Raw genomic sequence first — 20963 nt, forward strand, 5'->3', positions numbered from 1 at the left:
AAATTGGCATGCACATAGAAAATAGGTTTATACGTATCGAGAAGTGCTTATTTTTCGCGATGTTAACAGTAAACGTTGTCTTATAGGTTACAATACACTAAATGATCGCTTCATGAAGGGCTGTACTCTCTAAAAAAATATCATAGTTGACAGGAAGGCATGTTTTACACGTTTTACCATTATTCGGGTGTTATCTTGCGGAGATAATGGTAGGGAATGAATAGGTGTTCACTACTGAATCCCTGAAATATGATACACGTGAAGACTATAGTAAACCATTGCACTTGAAAAGGTTACATTCCACTAAGAAACGGCCGAAAAAAAAAGTTGCAAAAACAGTCGATTTTGATTTGTGTCAAGTTCTTTCTTGCATTGTACATGACATTTATTTTTTATTGCATAAATCGATTCCGCTTAGAATGGCCTTTAAGAAAAGGTATGGTTATGGGGGTCTCTATGTGCAAAATGTTGCATTTATTTTCGCTCAAAGTTGTCGCTTTTACATTGAATTATATAGGGAAACTATTTAGTGTATTATGACCTTATAAGTTTCGTACACTATTGAGTACGAAACGTTATGCGTACACGTCACAGATTATGTGTATTACGTCAGAGGTTCTCCATTGTGATCAATTTTCGCGAGTGAAAATGCAGCGATTTTGAAGTGTCGTTTCAAACCAGGGTGGTTAACTGAATATTACTGGGTACAGAAAAACAAAGGACATTCGAAAAGCACATTGTCGGGTCTGTATGAAGACCATTGGTGTCGGGGGATGGGGGAAAGTGCCACGAGAAAGAGGAAACCCACAAAGAAAACATGAAATTGAGAAGCAATGTGTTTGCTTGTAATAACTTAAAAAAGTAAATACATACAGTCATTTAACCAGTTAAGAATCACCCGGCAAAATCGTTTATTCTTTTGACCACAATAATTTCTTTCGGGATTTAGTGTCAATGTGAGAAGATGTAAAAATAAAGGGTAACATTTATTTTGTTTGATAACAGGGTAGGCTAGTCATTAAGTCAATATAAATTGCCGCCTAAGAGTCTTTTGATGATTTTTGCTTTGGCAGACTCTTGGCGTCAATAGTCCACTCTATCTTTTTAATAGCGAGAGTTTTCCTTCTTTGTCTATATTGATGCGCAAGGAATTTGGTGCGCAACATTCAAGCCCCGATATCAGACAGTTAATATCAACGGATTGCAATAATATTTACATACCTGTGTAGATAATTCATTTCTCAATAATGTTCCGTTAGAATTATGTAATGACTCTTTCAATTTTGCACGCCTGACCAATTTAAATCAACACACTACTCACATTTTCAATTCCAATCGCTGTGCCCTATGTATACGGCAGGTAGATTTTAATCGATAACGCAGCCTATTACACCGTAATGCCTTCTTCTGATTGGTTGATATTTAAATATTTCATAACATGGCGAGAGGTCAGTGATTGTATAGCGATTTAAGCAGAAGTTTAACTGAAACAAATTATGCATTTTAACTTCAATTCGACGCTATTTGAGGTAAAAATGGACTTATTAACCAAAACTTTATGAGTTGGTAATGTTATTTTGCAATTTTAAGCATATTGATATAATAGTATTGTATTTATTTTTCGTTATGGTTTTTGCAGACCGGAGTTTCAGCGTTCAGATTTATTCTGAACGCGAATTATTTCAGCTAAGGGTAGGCCAGACGGCATATGCAGTTTTTTGTCAAAAATAGCCAATTAAATTCACCCTTCGGAAAATTATTAAAAATCATTCAACATACAGAATTAGTATTTCAAAACATTGTCATAGCATTTGTTTTCAATCTGCAAAAAGTTTATTTGAAAATAATAAAGCCTTCTATATACATATGCACATTTCAAAACATAACTCCTTCAATCAGTTCTGGTTAACTTTTTGCTGCATTTTTCCACTCTGTAAGCTATTTACAAAAGATTTCTTGCTGAAGCTTTGTAAATTTATTTCTTTACCTAATGTATATCTTAGACACTTATCATTTTGTTTTTATTGCGGCATTATGGAAAATTAAATTCAAATTAATCGGAACTGCTGATAATCCAGAACTGGTTGACAAACTGTATGTGAGACTCGTTGAGTTAAGGATGGAAAACATGTATGCAATAACTAAAAATAACATGTTTGAGTTATTGTGGAATAATTTTAATTTGTTGGAGCAAATAAATGATATTTACTGTGTTAAACTTGCTTGAAAATGCATTTTATTAAGGAAACTAACGAACGGTTCTCGGCCTTGAAAATGAAAATTTGGCCTTGAAAAGTGCTTGAATTTAGGTTTGAGATTTCTGTTTGAATCCTTCCAGTTTTCCCAGAACATGTCTCATATAACCTAGGAAATATTTGCAATTCCAAATGGAACTCATGATGGGCTAGGAATTTAAGTAAAGCTGATTCAAAAATATCTGTTCTTTGCGCAGGTAAAAGAGGTTTGAGCTTTATATATTAAATATCGTCATCTGGGCTTTTTAGCTCACCTGAGCACAAAAATATACCAAGCATATCAGTTGGTAATTATCAGTTTCTTCATTTACAGATCCTGAGATTATCTGTGCTGCTTACAAAGTCAGCAAGTCAACAACAGTTTGTTTGCATCCACAGATCAGTGAGACAACCTGGGCCATGTGTACTTATCCATTTTCATCCAAAGATTGGCAATGACAGGGCCTTGTATAACCTAAGCAATATGTACTTATTTGTTTACATATACAGATCGGTGAGGCACGGGCCCTTTACAACCTTGGCAACGTGTATCATGCAAAGGGGAAGCACACCAGGCGATCAGGGAACCAGGACCCCGGGGAATTCCCTGCAGAGGTCAAGGAGTGTCTGGTCAAAGCTGCTGAATACTATGAGTGAGTTGGCTGCTGGTGAATATGGCTTGTTAAACCGCACAGAAGCACAATAAAAATGGCTATATGCAACCAGCATAAAACCTGAACAGCCTGTGAGCAACTTGAAGGCTGTTCAGGTTTTATACTGTCTGCTTCTCATCTGTATCTTGCGTTTGGAAATGAAGCCTTTAAAACTCGTATCTATTAAGATGGTTCTGTTATTAAATTTGATTTTCTGGAGGACTACAAAGGGTCAATATGAGTGATAAAGGGTTAAAGGGACAGGCTCACAGTTTGAAAAAATATTTCTGCTGAAAAGAAATTGTATTGTAAAACTGGAATTTCTATAGTCTTATCAAAACAAAATCTGTGTGTGAAGTTGTAATGGTTGCTGATTTTGTGTGTGTTTTTTACATTTATCTTTTTATGCCCCCTTTCAAATAAAGGGGGTATATAGCTTTCGCACTGTCGTCAGGCTGTCAGTCTGTCTGTCAGTCTGTCACACTTTTCGTTTCCGCTCTCTAATTCAAATAGTTTTAATCCGATCTTTACCAAACTTGGTCAGAAGTTGTATCTAGACAATATCTAGGTCAAGTTCGAATATGGGTCATGCCGGTCAAAAACTAGATCACGAGGTCACTGAGTGCATTTCAAGGATTTAGTATGGTGTCCGCTCTCTAATTGAAGTAGTTCTCATCTGATCATTACCAAACTTGGTCAAAAGTTGTATCAGGACAATATCTAAGTCAAGTTTGAATATGGGTCATGCCGGGTCAAAAACTAGGTCACGAGGTCACTTAGTGCATTTTAAGGATTTAGCATGGTGTTCGTTCTCTAATTGCAGGGGTGGCGAAATCAAATGTCCGAGTTGCCGAGTCATACATTTGCTTGTCTGGGCAACTGATTTTTTTCAATTAAGTTGTCCGTGGACAACAAGTTTTTTAAAAGTCGGGTCCAGGTATACAAATGAAAAAAATACATTGTATTAAAGCCGTAATTTAAATTAAGTTTTACAAAACCGGATGTTGACATGCGATTACATTGTCAGTGCTATTTGCGGAGCAATCAAGCTAAAATACGGGCACTCTCCTGCGCAGTGATCTCCTTTATTCTATTAGAGATCAGGAGCATGCCGCATTTTAAACATTCGGCCCGACTGTTAGACAGTGTACAGACTGGTTTCTTTTTTTTACAATCAGATGGAAATAAACAATCTCCACGCAGAGGTGTCGTTCCTTGCTCTCACATACAACTCTGCATAAGGCTCAGCACGCCATTTTGTCTACCAAATAGCTAAAACCGAACAAACGCATGCAATGTATATGTGAGTGGATATTTAAGATCGCATGCATTTAATTAAGAAATATGACTTTTAAATGTACGATAAATCGTGCAGAAACTTGTGAGTTTTAATGCAACTCTTTGGAACTATTTTATTGCCCATTTACACAGATGTAATCATTCCACGCACTTCACAAATGTAAACAATTGTACATATTTTTTATTGAGTGACGTTAGGCATTGCTTCGACGTATTTATGTATGTTGGTTTCTTAACATAAAAAAAAACATATCAATTTTATAATAATTAATTAAGACTGATATAAGATATCATGGTATGAGATGGTTTTCTTTAATGCAGTTAATGCAATGTAACCGTCGTGCAAGAGATTGTTTAGTATACTGTAACCTCAATGATGAACGCTTGGAATGATCATGACATGAATGAGACGCTTTCAAAACAATAGTCCGTTCTGAGCCCAACACAGAGGTGAATGTAATGTGACAGTTGTGCAAGAGATTGGGAAATAAAAAGTATCAAAGTAAGATAATCAAAACACTGTCTACCTTGTTATTTAAGACGACTTTAATGGTAAAGATGGAACTTTTTTTTTGAATCTTCAACAATGGAGCAGAAACCCGAAGCTTTGAGCAGTCCACCTCCTAAAAAAAACTAAGAAAGATTATGATAAAAAATATGATCTATTAAACGCACCAGAACTCTTCAAGAAACTTGGCTCACAGATATTCAAGGGTTACCAGTTGATGATAATCAAATTGCTACCAGTAGCGGCGCAAAGCCTCAGTCTGATGAGGTCGACATATTGAACTAGTTTAATTTGTTAAGATAAAGATGTCCTTATGTTCAACACATGTTTTAATAACACTACCTTTGCAAGATTAAAAGTATTAGAAAGTCTTTATATTGTTTATAATATACTGCTATAATGAATGTACTATTGAAATACAACTATAAACAAAACTAGCAAATCATACTCGTTTTGGTATATTCCACATTGTTTTACATTAATCAATAAATGCGTTAATAATTTATATAAACATTAACGGACAAGTGTAGTTCAGCAACGGACAAGTTAAATTTCCTAAATGGTTGTCCGTGGACAAGTATAGTTTTATGAGATTTCGCCAACCCTGAATTGAAGTAGTTCTCATCTGATCTGTACCAAACTTGGTCAGAAGTTGTATCAAGACAATATCTAGGTCAAGTTTGAATATGGGTCATGCCGGGTCAAAAACTAGGTCACGGAGTCACTGAGTGCATTTCAAGGATTTAGCATGGTGTCCGCCCTCTAGTTTCTAAAATAACTGCCGTGTGGCTTCAAAGCGCAGTAGGGGGCATTGTGTTACACAAACACAGCTCTTGTTGTGTAATAATTATGGTATGGATTTCTATGGAGAAGACCAGCTTAAGAAATGTCAAACATAAAATCTGTGAAATGAAACTTGTAAATGGGACGTATTAGGACGACACATTTTGGATGTGGATTGTTGGCAGGCAAGCTAGCTTACAGTTGTTCACTGAATGAAATATGACTGTATTTCAGGGCCAATCTAGCGATAGTCTAGGAGCTGGGTGACAGGGCAGCTCAAGGTCGCGCCTGTGGTGACCTTGGCAATAATCACTATCTCCTGGGAAACTTCAGTCAGGAAATCATCCTCCATCAGGAGGTAGGGATAGAGTAGAGTTGCTAGGGGCAGCTATCTGGTTGTCATTATTGGGGCCAAGCTCTGGAAAAAACGAGCTTAACGCATCTTTGTTAAGTGTCTTTCCCGGATTAGCCTGCGCAGTACGCACAGATTAATCAGAGACAATTTTTACTCATGCATTAAGCCCAGTTTTCCCAAAACCAGGTTCATTTTGAAAAAATTATTTGCAAAGTAAAGCTTTCGAACGTTTACCAGGTGCTTAGGGGCTTATTAGCATACATGACATTATTGAAATGTGCCCTATCTTCATATTCTGTTTTGTTTTTACGGGCATGAGTGTTGCGAAACAAATAACAGCATAACCATAAGTCAGTGGGATTTCTTTTCTCTATTTAATCCTGTTCCAGTACAGAAAGTAATGTATTCTTTATAAGAGTACTTCCATATATTCATGCATATGTGCAGTACTCTATAAAAAGGGTTTAATGCATGTGTGTAACGTGCGTCTGGTCAGGAGCTAACCTGTGTGCTATAAAGTCACTTAAAGTTTTCCAAGTCTGGTCAGGAGCTGCCCTGTGTGCTATAAAGTCACTTAAAGGTTTCCAAGTCTGGTCAGGAGCTGCCCTATGTGCTATAAAGTCACTTAAAGTTTTCCAAGTCTGGTCAGGAGCTGCCCTGTGTGCTATAAAGTCAGTTAAAGTTTTCCAAGTCTGGTCAGGAGCTATCCTTTGTGCTATAAAGTCACTTAAAGTTGTCCCAGTCTGGTCAGGAGCTATCCTTTGTGCTATAAAGTCACTTAAAGTTTTCCAAGTCTGGTCAGGAGCTACCCTGTGTGCTATAAAGTCACACTAAGTTTTCCCAGTCTGGCCAGGAGCTGCCCTGTGTGCTATAAAGTCACACAAAGTTTTCCAAGTCTGGTCAGGAGCTACCCTGTGTGCTATAAAGGCACTTAAAGTTTTCCAAGTCTGGTCAGGAGCTACCCTGTGTGCTATAAAGTCACACAAAGTTTTCCAAGTCTGGTCAGGAGCTGCCCTGTGTGCTATAAAGTCACTTAAAGTTTTCCAAGTTTGGTCAGGAGCTGCCCTGTGTGCTATAAAGTCGCACAAGGTTTTGTTGTCTCAATAGAGTACAGTGCAGTTCCTGACCAGACTGCACAAATGCACAGGCGTGTCCTGAGCTTTGCTGGCAGCATATGACATAAGACCCATTTTCGCAATACCCTGCCCATATATAACATGCTCCTTGTGTTGTATTGTAGAGGTTAGCAATAGCCCGTGAGTTTGGTGACAAGGCTGCCGAGAGACGGGCCTACAGTAACCTAGGCAATGCCCACATATTCCTGGGAGAGTTTGAAGTAGCTGCTGAACACTATAGGTGGGTATGGGACTGAACTAAGTTGTTTTTATGCCCCCGGTAGGGTGGCAAATAGCAGTTAAACTGTCTGTGTGTCCGTCCGAAAACTTTAATATTGGCCATAACTTTTTCAATATTGAATGTTATTTTATTTCATGTGGCAGGTACAGATCATTTAACAAGGGAAGTAATATTTTTTTAAAGGGATATAATCAAAAAAAAAATTAATTCAAAGCGGCGCAGAAGGGGACATTGTGTTTCTGACAAACACATCTCTTTTTTCAGCTCATCTATTTTTTGAAAAAAAAAATGAGCTATTGTCATCACCTTGGCATGGGCGTCCGGTTAAGTTTTGCGTTTAGGTCCTCTTTTCTCAGAAAGTATCAATGCTATTGCATTCAAACTTGGTACACCTACTAACTATCATAAGAGGACTTGGCGGGCAAAGTTAGATAACTCTGGCGTGCATTTTGACAGAATTATGTGCCCTTTTTATACTTAGAAAATTGAAAATTTTGGTTAAGTTTTGCGGTTAGGTCCACTTTTCTCAGAAAGTATCAATGCTATTGCATTCAAACTTGGTACACTTACTTACTATCATGAGGGGACTGGGCAGGCAAAGTTAGATAACTCTGGCGTGCAGTTTGACAGAATTATGTGCCCTTTTTATACATAGAAAATTGAAAATTTTGGTTAAGTTTTGTGTTTAGGTCCATTTTATTCCGTAAGTATCAAAGCTATTGCTTTCATACTTGCAACACTTACTAACTATCATAAGGGGACTGTGCAGGCAAAGTAATGTAACTCTGACTGGCATTTTGACAGAATTGTGTGCCCTTTTTATACTTAGAAAATTGAAAATCTGGTTAAGTTTTGTGTTTAGGTCCACTTTATTCCTACAGTATCAAAGCTCTTGCTTTCATACTTGCAACACTTATTAACTATCATAAGGGGACTGTGCAGGCAAAGTTATGTAACTCTGACTGGCATTTGGATGGAATTATGGGCCCTTTATACTTAGAAAATTGAAAATTTGGTTAAGTTTTGTGTTTTGGTCCACTTTACCCCTAAAGTATCATAGATATTGCTTTCATACTTGGAATACTCGCAAACTATCATAAGGGTACAGTAAAAGGACAAGTTGCATAACTCTGGTTGTCATTTTTACGGAATTATGGCCCCTTTTTTGACTTGGTAACTTTGAATATATGGTTAAATTTTGTGTTTCGATCCACTTTACTTCTTAAGTATCAAGGCTATTGCTTTCAAACTTCAAATACTTTCATGCTATCATGAGGTTACTGTACCTGGCAAGTTGAATTTTACCTTGACCTTTGAATGACCTTGACTCTCAATGTCAACTTATTAAATTTTGCTAAAATTGCCATAACTTCTTTATTTATGATTAGATTTGATTGATACTTTGACAAAACTACTCTTACCTGACATACCACTATAGACTCCACCCAAACCATCCCCCGTCCCCTCCCCCCCCCCCCCGAATCCCTCCCCTCGACCCTAATTATTTTTTTTTTTTAAAGATCATCTCACAAATGACCACCACACCCTCACACTATACCCCCCCCCAACCCACCCCCATCATTTTTTTTTTGGAAACGGTTTAAAAAACACAAATATTTATTTTTATTATTTTATGTTTGAAATACCGTCAAACCATCGCACCCAAGAATCCTCCCCCCACTCCCCCCCCTCCCCCCACCCGAATCCCCCCCCTCCCCCCCCCCCCATTTTTTTTTAAAGATCGTCTTACAAATGACCACCACACCCTCACACTATACCCCACCCCCCAAATATTTTTTTTTAACGGTTAAAAAACACAATTATTTATTTTTATTATTTTATGTTTGAAATACCGTCCAACCATTGCACCCAAGAATCCGCCCCACCCACCCAACCCCCCTCCCCCGATTTTTTTTTTTTTCATTTTTTTCGCATTTTTGGAAGATAATGTAATAAATGTCCTCACCCCCACACTATACACCCCTCTTCACTCCACCCCTCCCTCCTTTTTGATTGAAAATGAGAGTCCCTTCACCTTTAAAAAGAAAATAGATGAGCGGTCTGCACCCGCAAGGCGGGGTGCTCTTGTTTGTTTTTGTTAATATTTTTTTGTGATTTCATTAAACTGTGTGAACTTTTTCTGCAGTCAAACTGTTACCTTGTTTGGATGTGTATTTCGAAGTTTATGAGGTCCTTTCCGAGCCAGAGGCTACATTATGTGCGCACCGACTTACCTTCTATGCTCACTTTTTTGATCTTTTATCCTGTTTTTATTATTTCATGTGCTGGTAAGAAAATAAGTTTATTGGTAAAAAAACTCATCAAGCTAAAAATTAGTTCTTCTCCTTAAAACGCACAAATCACCAGGGATCATATTTTGTTCGGTTATGTCGGTCCTAGACCGATTGGGGTCATGAAAGACCGATTGAAAATCCCAAACAGTCGGTCCGATTCAGTTTGCTATTAAAATTCCCATGTCATGAAATCTATTACACAGTGTAAATGCTAACACACCCTACTGACATTCTTATCTCGATAAGGTGTGATAAAACATTCGCTGCAGTCTCTAAACCGGTCAGGACCGGTTTATTGCACGTCAGACCAAGAATCAAAAACTTGTGAACAGCGGATTAAAGACGCATCCGAAAAGACGCGTCTGAATGCACGCGCTGTAACTAAACAAAACATGCAGATACATTTTCCACCAGCGTAACAATCCGGTAATATAATTATGAATGAAGGTCGCGGATCTGATCAACAGAACAGCCGAAAGTTATTTTTATGGACGGAACTTCACATAAAATAGTACACAAGAAAAATAATATACATTGAATAAATCTTTAGTAAAACCGTGTTAGAATCGAAATAATTCGTGTACTTTATACTTTGTTGTTGAATAACTCACGACCGAAAAATTAGATGCGTGGTTTCAAATGCTTCGCTCTCGTGATTAAATCCCTACGCATCTAAACTATCGGCCGGGGGTTATTTGACAACAAATTATTTCTTAATTATTTGGTTTGTTGTTGTCAGTAGCCAACCTACGCACAGACATGTGTTTGGTTCAGTGCATGTTTGTAAGCTATTATCGAGTCGACAACAATTTAAAACATCGGTATAGACTTACACAGATTAATAATATTGACAACGATGAAAAAAGTCTGATAAAACAGCACACGAAACAACAATGAAATACCAAATGATAAAACCAGTTGAGAAAACTCGTTCCGTTAAAGATATGCCTAAGGGAATTTTACTTGTACATGTATTATACCGCCTTTATGAATGGCAAAATCAATGGTATATATTTTAACGTAATTTGTCATGATTTCGGATATACATTTTCGGATACTTTTCCCCATTTATATCCGGACCGATTGATGTTGCGGGAAAATATGATCCCTGCAAATCACCAAACACTTACTTGTGATATTTTGCTGCATGTAATTATGTTACAAATTGCCAAACACACAATTATTATATTTTACTACCAAAATGTTGCAAATCACCAGCCAAGCACTATAAACATATTTTTCCAAGAACTATTCGTGTATTTGTCCACAGAAAAAAATTACAAAGTGCCTATTTTCCTTAGAAAAATGTTACAAGCAAGCACTATAGATACTATTTTTCACAGAATAACGATACAAACTTTTATACTCTTCCTCAAACAAAAACGTTACAAATCAAGCAAGCACTTTTATTTTATATTTCCATAGAAAGGCATTACACATTGCCGAACAAGCACTATTATTATATATAACCATAGACAAATATTACAAAGAACAAGAGCTGTGTTCATTATTCTTGGGAAAATATTACTACAAATCACTTAGCAATAATATATTTTCCCCAGAATAATGTTACAAATCACCAAGCAAGCAATGTACATTTTATTTTTCCACACAAAAACGTTACAGATCACCAAACAAGAACTATTATTATATGTTGCAAAAGGCCTGCTTCAATTCAATTTCCTGTATTACATTTGTCCACAGAAAATCACCAAGCAAGCACTATAATTGTATTTTTCTCACAGATAAACGTTACAAATTACCAAGCAGCTGGGTGATAAGGCCTTACAATAGTGGAAAAAAATCCCAATTGCCATCTGAAAAATTCCTAAAAGAAGTGAAAGTTGCATCTATTTTGTCCCAAAAGTTGTTCATTTCTGAATTTAGATATAAAAATATATAAATATATTTTCAACAGAAAAACGTTACAAATTGCCAAACAGCTGGGTGATAAGGCGCTGGAGGCCCAGGCATGTTACAGCCTCGGGAACACATACACGCTCCTGAAGGACTATGAGCAGGCGATAGAGTTCCACATGAAGCACCTCAAGATCGCCCAGAAGCTTGAAGACCGGGTCGGGGAGGGTCGGGCGTGTTGGAGCCTCGGGAACGCCCACACGGCCCTAGGGCGTAACGAAGAGGCTTTGCAGTATGCCAGCAAACATCTCGAGATCTCTAAAGAGGTAGGCCAGGGAACTCATCATGCCTCCTTGGTGTGCATAACTTTACTATGAATCGTTAATGTAGATTTTTTGGATTTTAAACATTCAATTTTTTTTCACAACATTATTTTGTGATATTTCTTGTGCTTCTGGCATCAATTGATGTTGGAGGCATATAGTAAATGGCCCGTCCATCCGTCTGTCAGTTTATTTATTAGTTTTAACAAGTTTCACAAAAAATGTTTTATTTTATTTTTAACATCAATTATGCTTCTTACAAAGCTTTGATATGTGCATGATTAATGTCTTTGAACACTACCAACACACACAGATTAACTGACCTCATTTTGACCTTGACATTGACTTACTTTTGAACACTTACTAAAGACTAATTCAGAAAGTTAAATTCCTTGGTTTACCTGAATTGACTGCATCCACACCACTTTCTGCAAGGCATGGATACTTGCATGACTATTATCTATGTACACTTTACAAAGCCAAATCACATTATCTCATTTTTGACCTTTACACCTTATTTGTCTACTAGGCCTTATTCAAATGGGCCAATGAATCAATACTGACAAGGCTTCCACCAAGGGCATCAGTGTTAATTGGATGCAGAATATTTTTTCCCTCATTCTGGAAAACTAGGCTTCATGTATGTGCCCAAAGCGTTATCCCAGATTAGCCTGTGCAGTGGGTACAGTGCAGTGGACTTACAAGGCTAATCTGATAGGACCTTTTTTGCACCTGCATTAATCACAGTTTTTCCATAATTGAACTCACATATATATTGCTTGATGATGTGTTTTCAGATTGGAGATGAGACAGGTCAGGTGACTGCCCAGATGAACCTTGCTGACCTCAAGTCAGTGCTGGGCATCAAAGTGGGGCCAGACGAAGGTCACAGGCCCAGCCCCTTAGACCATCTGGATGTTGGAATGTGTATGTTATAGCTTGTTAACAAATCACATTCAGGGAAATCTGGGCTTAATGCACATGCCTAACACGTCCCAGATACGCCTGTGCGGTCAACAAAGGACTTTCTGCTTTTTTCTGAATTTTTTGTTATTAGGAAGTCTCTTTTAAAGAAAATCCAATCTAGTCGGAAAGTGTTATACCTGATTAGCCTGTGAGGACTGCATAGGCTGATCTGGGATGACACTTGATGCCCATGCAGTAAGTCCAGTGAAAATGGCTGTATGCAACCAGCATTATTCAAGAACAGCCAACTTTCAGGCTGTTAAGGTTTTATGCTGTTTGCTGCTCATCTCAATATCAGGGTTAGTAATGGAGCCTTTAAAAATTGGATCTAAGCATGAAAAGGTGTTTAATTTAATTAGATTTTATAATGAACTACAAATGAGTCAAAGTGCATATTTAAGTGCTAAGGGGTTAATTAACACAACTGGAGTATCAAATATATTTTTTGTTTATAAGAATTTTTTTTATAAGTATTTACAAAATTATATAAAATTGCTTATATTTTAAAATCATTGAAAATTTATTAAAATGAAACATAAAATGAAAAAAATACAATAAAATAAAATTGTTTATTGTATTTTTTATATGAAATAAAAATATTACTATAATTAAAATAAAAAAAAAAAAATATATATATATATATAAATTTACATATTACATAAAATTATGAGAAATTAAATTATTATTTTTAAATTCCAGACCGACGTACCGGCGTCTCCCGGCGACACAGCATGGAACAGATGGAGTTGATGAAGCTCACGCCAGACAAGAAAGGAGAGACAATCCCAGTACATGGCGGGGCAAGACCTAAGATACCCAAGGTGCAGAAATCCATGACCGTGGCCACATCAGAGACAATCATAGCCAAGAATCAGGCCCCTATGGTTGAGGTAAGTTGTAGTCACATCAGAGACAATAATAGCCAAGAATCAGGTCCCTATGTTGGAGGTAAGCTGTAGCCACATCAGAGACAATCATAGCCAAGAATCAGGTCCCTATGGTTGAGGTAAGCTGTAGCCACATCAGAGACAATCATAACCAAGAATCAGGTCCCTATGGTTGAGGTAAGCTGAAGCCACATCAGAGACAATCATAGCCAAGAATCCGGCCCCTAATTGTTGAGGTAAGCTTTAGCCACATCAGAGACAATCATAGCCAAGAATCAGACCCCAATGGTTGAGGTAAGCTGTAGCCATATCAGAGACAATCATAGCTAAGAATCAGACCCCTATGGTTGAGGTAAGCTGTAGCCACATCAGAGACTATCATAGCCAAGAATCAGGTACCTATGGTTGAGGTAAGCTGTAGCCACATCAAAGGCAATCATAGCCAAGAATCTGGTCCATATGGTTGAGGTAAGCTGTAGCCACATCAAAGACAATAATAGCCAAGAATCAGGTCCCTATGGTTGAGGTAAGCTGTAGCCACATCATATACTATCATAGCCAAGAACTAGGCCCCTATGGTTGAGGTAAACTGTAGCCACATCATAGACTATCATTGCCAAGAATCAGGTACCTATGGTTGAAGTAAGCTGTAGCCACATCAGAGACAATCATAGCCAAGAATCAGGACCTATGGTTGAGATAAGCTGTAGCCACATCAAAGACAATAAAAGCCAAGAATCAGGTCCCAATGGTTGAGGTAAGCTGTAGCTACATCAGAGACTATAATAGCCAAAAATCAGGTCCCTATGGTTGAGGTAAGCTGTAGCCACATCAGAGACAATAAAAGCCAAGAACCAGGCCCCTTTGGTTGAGGTTAGCTTTAGCCACATCAGACTATCATAGCCAAGAATCAGACCCATATGGTAGAGGTAAGCTGTAGCCACATCAGAGACAATAATAGCCAAGAATCAGGTCCCTATGTTTGAGGTAAGCTGTAGCCACATCAGAGACAATAACAGCCAAGAATCAGGTCCATATGTTTGAGGTAAGCTGTAGCCACATCAGAGACAATCAAAGCCAAGAATCAGGTCCCTATGGTTGAGGTAAGCTGTAGCCACATCAGAGACAATCAGTGTCAAGAATCAGGCCCATATGGTTGAGGTAAGCTGTAGCCACATCAGAGACAATCAAAGCCAAGAATCAGGTCAATGTGGTTGAGGTAAGCTTTAGCCACATCAGAGACAATCATAGCCAAGAATCAGGCCTCTCTGGTTGAGTTAAATTCTAGCCACATCAGAGACAAGCATAGCCAAGAATCAGGTCCATATGGTTGAGGTAAGCTGTAGCCACATCAAAGACAATTATAGCCAAGAATCAGACCCCAATGGTTGAGGTAAGCTGTAGCCACATCAGAGACTATCATAGCCAAGAATCAGGTCCCTATGGTTGAGGTAAGCTGTAGCCACATCAAAGGCAATAATAGCCAAGAATCAGGTCCCTATGGTTGAGGTAAGCTGTAGCCACATCAGAGACAATCATAGCCAAGAATCAGGTCCCTATGGTTGAGGTAAGCTGTAGCCACATCAGAGACAATCATGGCCAAGAATCATGTCCCTATGGTTGAGGTAAGCTGTAGCTAGTAGCTACATCAGGGACAATCATAGCCAAAAATCATGCCCCTATGGTTGAGGTAAGCTGTAGCTTAATCAGAGACAAGCATAGCCAAGAATCAGATCCCTATGGTGGAGGTAAGCTGTAGTAGATTATAATTGGTGCAAGCTTTGTCTTTCATCAATCCTGTGATAGTTATATAATTTCTTTTATTCAGACACTGTCCCCAGAAGATGATGGTTTCTTTGATCTGCTGAGCAAGTTCCAAGGTCGCCGTATCGACGAGCAGCGGTGCAGCCTCAAGTTGCCTGCGGAGAAAAATGGACTCCTGGAGTCAGAAAACAAGGAGAACAGACCCAAACTGGGTAAGTGTTGAACTGATGTTAGGCAGAAATGTGTTAGTGTATCTGCTTATATATGAGTCTTGCTCTGGAAAAATAGGCCTTAATGCACATGCTCAAAGTGTAGACCCAGATTAGGGACGACACTCTCTGCCTAACATTGATTTTCGCTATGAAGACAATTTCTTTCAACTAAAAAATACCATTACAGCGGAAAGTGTCGTCTCTGATAAACAGACTTCCCTGGCTAATGTTGGAAGACACTTAACGCTCATTCATTCAGCCCCGTTTTCCCAGAGCAAGCAGTGCTCACGCTGCTGCCAGACATTATCGCCAATGGCGATTATTTTATCCAACTGGCTATTATTTCTTAAAATTGTCTAGAAAAAATGGCGATTATTTTATCCGCCTACATAAAAAACAAATTGCCTCTAAATGTTGTCCGGCGAATGCGAAACGCCTGCAAATCGGGCCATCAAGCAGGAAAAATCGATAACGAGATTACCTGTGTACACACTCGACCCTGTGTATTGTCATACACGCGTCAATAACTTCTGCGACATTGTGGCCTAGAGCATTTTTCTCAATCAGTGTTCGACAGCAGTGATATATTTCGGAAAAAACGTCTTTAATCTCCCTGTGCTTTACCAATTATCGGTAACTGTTAGATCTTTATTAATTTTTCGCCAATTATTATTTAATCGTCATTATTGAAAATCGCCGCTAATATTGTTGGCTGGTTTTGTTTTGCACGCCGTTTTTTCTGCAATTAGATTACATTGAACATTGCTTGATGAAATAATTATTTAATCGCCATCAACTAATTATCCCCGTAATTACCGCTGTTTGTCGTCTGCTTTAACATATGATTCCAATTTTTTACCAGGTAACCTGGTTTTCCCAATTCAAAGGGACCCGGCATATGCCATGGTCAGCTAATTTTAACGAAACCCGTGTTTGGAATTACACTAAGGTGGTGTATTTTAACTCACGCGCTGTGACGTTAATTGATGTAAACATGATCGGCATTGCGAAAGTGTTATTTTTGGAATAAATCATTTACAATTGATATTGGCCTCTGCCTACAATATTGCGGCCGATGGCAAACGCCGTATTAAGAGATAAAGTAGTCGAACGATATGCACATTTTAGATTATGCATATTAATATTTTATACTGTATTTTTTTCGTCCATTATGATTTATTTTCGAAGTTCATAACAGCAAAAATAGAATGACGAATACACATGCGGTGATACGGAAGGTGTGGTTTATAATATTTCGAGTGTTCACCAAAAATTGCAATTGGAAAAACTATAAAAAATAGTATAATTAGTGCTCTGGGTGGGTTGGGGCCTCTGCCCTTAATTCTTATGTGTATGTAACTGTAGCTGAGATCTGGTTTGTTAAGTCACACCCACAACATTGATTGTATTCTTTATTGTAAAGCCATGATAATATTTTATAAGAAAATGACACACTGATATTATGCTTGTTTTTAAGTATATATATATATTATAACTTGAATCCAATAGATATACATTTAATAAAACATAGATAAAATGAGATTCATGGTTTTTTCTTTCTTTTTGCCTTCAGTACCGTTTTGCGGAAAAGTCCGCATATGTTTTGGCTATTATTTTTTTAAGGAAAAAAAATATGGCTATTATTTTCTGAAGGCCAGAGTGAGCACTGAGCAAGGCTTATATGGATACATATTAGTTATTGGCACTTGTCACACATAGATGTGTTAGCATTACGGGTTCTTTCTTTAGTTAGTCCTTAACCCGTGTAACCAAATGGGACCATAGCCTAAGTCTGTGTGTCCGACTGTCCCAATCATCTGCATCCTGCAATAACTCAAAGAGTACTTAAATTAATTTGAAGAAACTCAATATGTGGATAGAGAGCCACAATGGGAGCATTATAGTTATTACAGCTACGTCTCTCAGATTAATATGGATCGTGTGAGAACTCAAAAATTACAGAAGCTAAATGTATGAGATTCGGTATGTGGATAAATATGGGGAAAATACACATTATTTCAGGGGTTTTTTGTCTGACAAATATTGCGGTTTTTGGTAACAGTGAAAACATAAGAAATAGGATCTTGCAAAAACTTTAAAAGTTAAGTTATCCTGCAACTGAAACAATTCCATCTGTTTATTAATTGTTTGCCCGTTAGATCTAGGACACTTATGATCCAAATGTTATAAGTTTGTCAATTATAAGAGTCATATATGATTGATAGCAGTCATTGCAGGCTGTCTACTAAGACATCAGTCATTGTCTCCTGTTTTCATCCAATTAAAAAAAATTCTTTTTACTGTTTCCATACATTTGTCAAAGGAGTCAACAATAGACTGGTTCAATACCTGGTTTATCATATTAGAAACTCCAGACTGGTTTAATCATTTTAAGAGCTCACTTTACTTGTTTTTTAATTTTTATGCCCCTGAAGGAGGGCATATAGTGATCGGACCGTCCGTCAGTCTGTCTGTCTTTCCGTCACACTTTGTGTTAAGGTTTCTCAAAATGCTCATAAATTCTATGTCCCTTGAGATATAACCTTCATATTTGGTATGTATGTGTATATGGACAAGGCCTTTCCATACGCTCAAAAATTTAGACCCCTGTGACCTTGACATTGAACTTAGGGTCCGCATTTAGGTTTCAAAATCTGCGTTTAGGTTTAGAAAAATGCTCATAACTTCTATGTCCATTGAGATATAACCTTGATATTTGGTATGCATGTGTATATGGGCAAGACCTTTCCATACGCACACAAATTATGACCCCTGTGACCTTGACCTTGAACTAAGGGTCTGCGTTAAGGTTTCGAAATCTGCATGTAGGTTTCAAAAAATGCTCATAACTTCTATCAAAGCGTTTATAGGGGGCATATGTCATCCTATGGTGACAGCTCTTGTTCCCTCTATTTTTATGCCCCCAAAGGAGGGCATATAGTGATCGGACCTTCCGTCTGTCTATCTGTCTTTCTGTCACACTTTGCGTTTAGTTTTCTGCGTTTAGGTTTCGAAAAATGCTCATAACTTCTATGTCCATTCAGATAGCAAATTGATATTTGGCATGCATGTGTATCTCATGGAGCTGCACATTTTGAGTGATGAAAAGTCAAGGTCAAGGCCATCCTTACAAATCCAAGGGAAGTAATAAGCTTCAAAGGGAGATAATTATCTGTACCTGCCAAATGATAAAAAAACAAGTTTTTGCCCTGTCTGTTGGTTGGTTGGTTTGTGTGTTTGTTTGCTCCAACTTTAACATATTCTATAACTTTTGCAATATTGAAGATATCAACTTTATATTTGGCATGCATGTGTATCTCATGGAGCTGCACATTTTGAGTGGTGGAAAATTCAAGGTCAAGGTCATCCTTCAAGGTCAAAGGTCAAATATATGGGTCAAAATCGTTCATTTAATGTACACTTTTGCAATATTGAAGATAACAACTTGATATTTGGCATGCATGTGTATCTCATTGAGCTGCACATTTTGAGTGGTGAAAGGTCAAGGTCATCCTTCAAGGTCAAAGGTCAAATATATGGGGACATAGTGTTTCACAAACACATTGCTTGTTTTCTATTATCTATTATTTTCATTATTTAACTGGTTGATATTTTTTTCCTCTATTGATTGATGTATACACCTATAGTGACTGGTTTACCATTTTCCTTGTCCTTGACTTATTATTTGACTGGTTCATCATTTTACTTGTGTATTATTTTCTTGATATTAGGCTAGTTATCATGTTCTCTCTTGACTGTTTTGTTATATTCGCCTAACATGACTAGTTCAGATCTCACCACATTGTCTACCCCAGACATTGTTTTATTATATTCTCCCAACTTTAATAGTTCACATCAAACGGCAGTGTCTACCTCAGAAATTATTTTATTATATTCTTCATACGTGACTGGTTGACATCATACCGCAGTGTTTATGCCAGACAGCAATATTTTATTATATTCTCGTAACCTTATTGGTTCATATCTCTCCACAGTGTCCACCCCAGACAGCGAGAACTTCCTTGACATGGTGGCAGGCATTCAGGGGTCACGCATGAACGACCAGCGAGCCTCACTACCGCAGTTTCCAGGTCTCAACTCCCAAGCCGTTATCAACCAATATCTCCGCGAGAGAAACGTTAACGACGTACCAGACGACAGCTTCTTTGAAATGCTCATGCGTTGTCAGGTAAAAATGTGATGTGACCTCTTTTTTTTTGTTCATTTAACAGGAGTTTCCGATGAGCTTCCAAGGAGAAAATGGCATGATGCAGAGCATTTTTGTTGATTATGTGATTAATATTAAGAGCATAATAGCTGATTGCCATCTTGTTGTTTTCCCACCACTGTCATGTAATATGTTAGATGGAATGTACACTTTTTATTACTGTATTATCACTTACTTTGCAAATGACTTCATAATATGTCTGTTATATATAATAACATGGTTATGACTGACAGTGTTCTATGAACAAATCGTAATAAATTTCTGATCTGTACTGTTATGTTCTGGTTAAGTTTAAGAAATGTACATGTGTACATATAAAAGCTAAACAACCAGTCTTTATCTTTTCTAAACCAGTAATATGCGTAATATTAAATGGGTGAGCCAACCTTTTGTGTGTTATACACGCTCACCCTCCCCCACCCCTTAAAGAGTGTTTTCTAGGAATCCAGAAAAGAATTCATTTAAATGTTTGTTGACATTTTGCCTTTTATATGCGGCCCCCACCCTTACCCCCCGCTCCCCCCCCACACACACTTCTATAAAAGTGTTTTGTATGGGTCCTAAAAAAATAATTAAATACCCGGTATATTTTGCAGGGATCCCGGATTGATGATCAGCGTAGTGCCCTACCACACAACCGCCCCGCCCCAACCGTCCCAGACGAAGATTTCTTCGGGCTGATCCAGAAGGTCCAGTCTAGCCGTCTGGAGGAGCAGAGAACCAGTCTACCCGATAAGGATGAAATCTCGCCTCCTCAACAGGCCTCCGTGAAGAAGAAAAAGAAATAATTACTAGTCTAGTTTGAGTCCCATATGAGCGAGCAAGGAATCAGGGGAGTAGGCTTTAAACTGGATCAGCTTTTTAGATGTTTTTAGATGAAATACTTGCGCTGAACCCTTGGAATATAAACTGAGTATTTAGATGAGATAGTCTTGCTCTGAAACCTTGGAATATAAACTGAGTATTTAGATGAGATAGTCTTGCGCTGAACCCTTGGAAATAAACTGCGTATTTAGATGAGATAGTCTTGCGCTGAATCCTTGGAATATAAACTGCGTATTTAGATGAGATAGTCTTGCGCTGAACCCTTGGAATATAAACTTCTACTGGCTGGAATTGAGGGTTTTGTGCAAAGTTGTATCAGATATTTAATGTATCAGTTATAATAAAAGTTTTGCTCTGAAATTCTGTGAGATATTGACTGCTACTGGTCAGAAGTTCTGCATGGAGATATTGAGATTGGA

General features: G+C 37.8%; 1 protein-coding gene across 1 annotated transcript; it reads left to right on the forward strand.

The window, feature by feature from the left end:
• The first annotated feature begins 653 nt into the window (after window positions 1-653).
• On the forward strand, window positions 654-20507 carry LOC127839502 (G-protein-signaling modulator 2-like). Its single transcript, XM_052367891.1, has 9 exons — window positions 654-861; window positions 2745-2887; window positions 7073-7188; window positions 11401-11665; window positions 12460-12589; window positions 13328-13518; window positions 15344-15491; window positions 19487-19680; window positions 20316-20507. The coding sequence occupies exons 4-9, from the start codon at window positions 11519-11521 to the stop codon at window positions 20505-20507; spliced, it is 1002 nt and encodes a 333-aa protein (XP_052223851.1). The 5' UTR covers window positions 654-861; window positions 2745-2887; window positions 7073-7188; window positions 11401-11518.
• Window positions 20508-20963: the final 456 nt, after the last annotated feature.

The sequence above is a fragment of the Dreissena polymorpha genome, chromosome 7 (genome assembly GCF_020536995.1).
Source record: "Dreissena polymorpha isolate Duluth1 chromosome 7, UMN_Dpol_1.0, whole genome shotgun sequence".
Lineage (NCBI taxonomy): Eukaryota > Metazoa > Mollusca > Bivalvia > Myida > Dreissenidae > Dreissena > Dreissena polymorpha.